This window comes from Amborella trichopoda, chromosome 1 (genome assembly GCF_054954075.1).
Source record: "Amborella trichopoda isolate Santa Cruz 75 chromosome 1, AtrichopodaSantaCruz75HAP2 v2.0, whole genome shotgun sequence".
NCBI lineage: Eukaryota > Viridiplantae > Streptophyta > Magnoliopsida > Amborellales > Amborellaceae > Amborella > Amborella trichopoda.
This window is the reverse complement of record NC_142336.1, coordinates 52,514,416-52,519,984: the sequence shown is the minus strand read 5'-3', so window position 1 is coordinate 52,519,984 and position 5,569 is coordinate 52,514,416. Positions and strand designations below refer to the sequence as shown.

At 38.4% G+C, this 5,569-nt stretch overlaps 1 protein-coding gene across 1 annotated transcript; it reads left to right on the top strand.

Annotated features, from left to right (window-relative positions):
- The first annotated feature begins 981 nt into the window (after nt 1-981).
- LOC18434871 (tryptamine hydroxycinnamoyltransferase 1) lies at nt 982-3,985 on the top strand. The gene has a single exon (XM_006844933.4). The coding sequence runs from the start codon at nt 2,545-2,547 to the stop codon at nt 3,832-3,834; it is 1,290 nt and encodes a 429-aa protein (XP_006844996.1). The 5' UTR covers nt 982-2,544; the 3' UTR covers nt 3,835-3,985.
- Nucleotides 3,986-5,569: the final 1,584 nt, after the last annotated feature.

The window sequence follows — 5,569 nt, the reverse complement described above, 5'->3', positions numbered from 1 at the left end:
TTTTGCAACATATTATCTACACCGTCAATTTTCAAGATTTTCTTACGTTTATAGATCTACTTGATTTTAACCATTTTTTTAATTTAAAATTTTATAATTAGATATAAAAATAGATTTTGAGATAATCTTAAGAACATTTTACAACAAAATTATATACCATGATAACATTTGAAGGTGCACCTTACAACTACGGATGCATTTGTATGCAAACTGCACCCGATATATATATATATATATATATATATATATATATATATATATATATATATATATATATATATATATAAAGGAAAAAGTTCATATACGTCCATGTGCATACCGCTACAGTAAAACCCAACAGCCAAGATCGAATCTGGGCCGATCTGACGATCACGGTTATCCGAAAGTGTTTGAATTTTAATTTTTTTTCTACAAATCGAAATGATATGAGATTTGGAGCTTGTGTACATCTTAGTGAGGTATACCTAATAAAAATATTAAAAAAATAATTCATGAAAAATATATTGACGAAAAAAGCCCTGAAACTTTTCGAGAGTATATATATTTTAAATCTTAAACATAGTGTATCTCGTAACACATTATCTAGGCCATCCATTTTCAAGAATTTCATATGTTTATAGATCTATTTGCTTTGAAACATTTTTTTTTAGTTTAAAATTTCATAATTAGCAATGAAAATATATTCTTGAGCCATCCCAAAAAAAATTTACATCAAAATTGCATCTTATGACAAAGTTTGGAAGTGCACCTTAATTTGATTCTTTAAGTTGCAACCTTACCCAAACCTCACCCTTAAAGTATAGAATTTATTCGGAGTTAATATTTTGATGTCAGTGGCTACGGGAAGGTGGCAATTGGTTGGGTTCAGTTGGACCCGCACCTAGACCCCAATAGTATTCAGGTCCAAGTATTGGACCTTGACCCAACCCGTCGGGTCTCAGGTCCGGTCGAGTCCGTTGCCACCCTCACTATGAGTTTTTTTTTTTTTGTGCTCTTCTTTTACCATCATACACCCATATTATTGAGATGGATGAGTGGGGTGGAATGTTGTGAGACCATCTTTGTTTTATAGGGCAGACTGTTGGCCAAACAAAAAACAATATACCCAAAGAATGAGTAAAGCGGGGATTGAAACATTGAGATGGATGAGTGACATGACAAGAAGGGATAGAATTCAAAATGAATCCATTCGAGAGAAGGGATAGAAGGGATCACAATCACCCATTATTAGAGTTCAAGCCATCTAATTTGTTGTTTAGTAGCTAAAGATGACTACGACTTCTTATTGTACGCTCTTTAATACACCCAAACGAATAAGGCTTAAAATAAAATATTTTATCTCCAACCGTTTACGGGGAGAGGTCAGGTTCAGCTACCCTAACCCATACCTAAATAGTGTTCGGTTCCAGGTTTTGGACCCAAACACAGCCCACGGGTCCAAATGCTAGACTATGTCCGGTATACCCAGCGGGTCCCACGTCGGGTCCATGTCCATTACCACTCCTAGTGGCTAGTGTACTAAAAGTACTTGTAGTGTTATATTCGTATGCTCCCACGGGGGCACATCATTTTTGGATTGATACTTTAGGACAGGAAAGATGGCCAATTTTTAAGTTCAAGAATTCATCATCTACAAGCCGGCTAACAAAACTTATTTCCGAGAACGCGTTGCGATCTTGGACCAGTTCTTTCACTTAAGGTTCAAAATAATGAAATTTTGGTAATCAAGGTGACAGGAGGTACCTTTGTGTAATGGTAACGATCCGTTATAAAAGAAAACAGTTGAAAAGTCAAAAGGGCAAAAAAAAAAAATAAAAAAATAAATTAATGATAAAAGGGAAATTAGGAATGTCTTTAAAGGAAGATACAATAATCCTTTTGTATTATTTCAAATGAAGTTCTATTGTATTTAAACTATAAACATTTTTTCTTCTTTTGGTACTTTCGATCTTTAAAAACTCAAATACGTTTTCCAGTCCTTGAGTTTATTATAGGTAAGGAATCTCGTTTAAATCAGTGTAGTATAAAAAATAATAAAAATTATGATAAATTATGAAATCAGAGCAAATATTTTATTTCGATGCATACATGTGCTGATTACAGACCTATTCCTTTTTTCGTAGCAAGGCAAGGATTTTCTCCCGAAGTGGTTTTTTCTTCCTTTTTTTCAAGAAACACGAGTTTTGGTTCACCCCCTTAAAAGAAAAAAAAATTACTGAACTTATTAAATTACTCTCTCATTCAATTTTTCTAAATCTATTGTTTAGTTATTTGTTTTAATCTTATTTGGACTTTCAAGGTTGCTTTATAGTTTATAATTTTAGCTCCATGTTTGATTATAAATAGAGACCCAAGCAATCAGGAAGCATGCCATATTCATACTCCCTCACCACCTCTCTAGTTTAAGTTTATTAGCAGTAGTGCTGCAATTGTCAACTACTAACCACTCAAGCCCACACCCGATTGATTCTTCGTCATCGCTCTCGAGTCTTAAGGGACACCGAGAGGCTGGAAGTGGAAGTTTATACAGCAAAGTCGAAGGAAATGGATGTAGAAATCCTGAGCTCCACAAGCGTGAAGGCTTCAGCGGCCGTGGTCGAGGGCTTGATCCCCCTCACCATCTTTGACAGGGCAGCCTTCGACCTCCATGTGCCTGTCATCTATGCCTTCCGGGCGCCTATGCCCAGCAATGACGCCCTTAAGCACGGCCTCTCAGAGGTCCTCAGCCACTACCCGAAGCTCGCGGGCCGCCTCTCCACCGATCCCGTCTCAGGCCTCCCATGTATCCTCCTCAACAACGCTGGTGCCAGAGTCGTAGAGGCTCGTGTGTCTGCCCCTCTAGCCACCTACCTCCCGTTGCACTCATCCCCGGCCCTCTCAATTCTCCATCCCCTCATCGATGAGACTGTGGAGGAGCTTCTTCAGGTGCAAATCACTCGCTTCTCGTGTGGGGGCATCATCCTCGGCACCACCGGCCACCACAAAGCTGCCGATGGGCAGTCGATGAGCATCTTCTTCCTTGAGTGGTCACGCACTGTGCGAGCCATGTCCGAGGGAGGGGACCCACCCCCGCTGCCAGCGTTGGCCCCTGTGCATGACCGTTTGATGCTGGCACCCCGTGACCCTCCCTGCCCCATGTTTGGGCACCGTGAGATTGAGTTTCAGTCAGTTTCCAAGGCCCCAGCCTCCGAGCCGCCTGCCCAGTTTGAGAATGTGGTTGTGCATTTCCCGGCTGAATTTGTGGCCTCCCTGAAGGCCGCAGGCGGTGGCCGCTACTCCACATTCGAGTGCCTGCTCGCCCATGTCTGGAAGAAGGTGACGATCGCACGCGGTATCAACACCAAGGCCGATACCCATGTGCGGATCGCAGTGAATGGGCGTGCGAGGCTCTGGCCTCACGTTCCAATGGGCTATTTCGGTAACCTTGTCCTGTGGGCTCATCCAAAGCTCAAGGCTGAGGAGCTACTTGCACTGAACATAGCCGATACAGCAAGGGCGATACATGAGAATGTCGGTAAGATTGATGATGCCTACTTCCGATCATTCATCGACTTTGGGGCACTGGCACAAGAGGAGGAGCTGGTGGCGACTGCACCAGCCGAGGGCACCTCACTGTCGCCCAATTTGGAGGTCGACAGCTGGCTGCGTTTCGACTTCGGGGACCTCAATTTTGGAACTGGTGGCCCCTGCGCCTTCCTCCCGCCATGGCTTCCCATTGAGGGGCTCCTCGTATTTGTGCCTTCCTACAAAGAGAAGGGTGGAGTCGACATGTTCATGGCCATCTCTCCCGACCACCTCCCCAAATTTCAACAGATTTGCCGCTCCTTGGACTGAGAATCACTCAGGAGATCCACTCAAGACCACCATCTTTCTGTAATTCTAATCGACCTTCCCCCAACTTCCTCTTTCCTTATTTATTTATTTGTAGTCTGTACACATATTTTTTCATTTAATACACATAAATTAGTAAGGAAAAGTATATAAAGAGATTCCTTCCTTTTTTTCTTTTTTTTCTTTTTTTATGAGGAGGTCATAATTACTTTTATCGGTTTTAAATCGGCGGTAAGATTGTCATTGAGTAATTTCAATGTTCAAAAAAAATATTAAAATTTTGTGAAAGATTTCAAGCCATCAAATTTAACACTAGGAATAATTATGACCTCTTTATAATAAAGATAAATGGCCTCACAATATATAGCTCATATTTTATTCATCCATAAAAAAAAATGGTTTGATAGGGTTGTAACTCTATCAAAACAAGTAAAGCCTTGACTCATAACTCATCAAAATTACAATTCAAGCATTAAAAACTTTTACATGGCTTGAATATTATGGTTGTAAAAAAAAAAAGATTTCAATTCTAAAAATAGTATACATTATAACAAATTATCTATATCCTCTATTTCACTTTAAATATAAGTGTTTATAGATCCACAAGATTTGTAATATTTTTTTAATATCAAATTTCATTATCAATATCGAAAATTGATTTTAGAACCATCGTATATATTTTCCGTTACGGAAAGTCCTTTTAAGAAATGGATTTGAGGTGAGATTTTATTTTAGAAGGAAGAAAGCAGCACCATTTCTTTGGATTTGAGGTGAGATTTTATTTTAGAAGGAAGAAAGCAGCACCATTTCTTTGACATGACCGCCCAGTTGGAAGCGTTCTCTCTCTCGACCTTTTGTCTTCTCTCTCTCTACCTTCACACCTTATCCGCCTTATATGTCCGAATGGATGGGCAATACCAACACCACCACGCAATCGTGCGCACGACCTTTACTGACGAAACTGTAGCTCGGTGCAGGAGCATAATGTTCATTTATTCCCCTGGCGCAAAACGCATATTTAGAGGATTTTTTTTATTTAAATGGAAAAAATTTATATAAAGTTAAAGCTTTAAATTATAGAATTAAAGTACACATAAAAAATCCATAGAATTATGTTGCACATAAAAAATCCAGCGGAAAGACATTTTAATGCAGGTGAACCATCTAATTGATCATCTCAATATTAAGATGCATCGATATTGAAAAACAAAAAAGATTTCTAAGTCTAAAAACTAACAAAAAAGATTTCTAAGTCTAAAAATTAGTATAATATGGACCATCCATTTTCAAGATTGTCGAATATTTATAGATCTACTTGATTTAAAAAAAAAAATAGTTTAAATTTTTATAATTAGAGATGTAAAAATATTATTGGGCCATCCTTAAAATTTTCAGCATAAAAAGTTGCTATCTTATGACAACGTTTTAAAATGCGCATTGTTTAAGATTTCAACCTTAGGCAAACCTCACCTCATCCTCAAACTATATAATTTATTAAAATAATACTTAATTTTGTGTTCGGAATTTATTTTTTGAGTGTTGGTGGATAGGGTCCTAAAAATACTTAAAGTTCCACAAGTGAATATTTGTATGCTCCCACGAGGGCATATCATATTTTGGCTTGGAAATTTTGAAACAAAAAGGTGGCCAATTCTTGAGTAAAAGAAATAATCATCAAGGCGCGGTCCTCAAAACTCATTTCGGAGTCTTAGTCGTTGTTTTTTGTTTTTTTGTTGAA

Excerpts from the sequence above, each read along its gene's own strand:
- LOC18434871 (XM_006844933.4), top strand. The coding sequence starts at position 2,545 with ATGGATGTAGAAATCCTGAGCTCCACAAGCGTGAAGGCTTCAGCGGCC.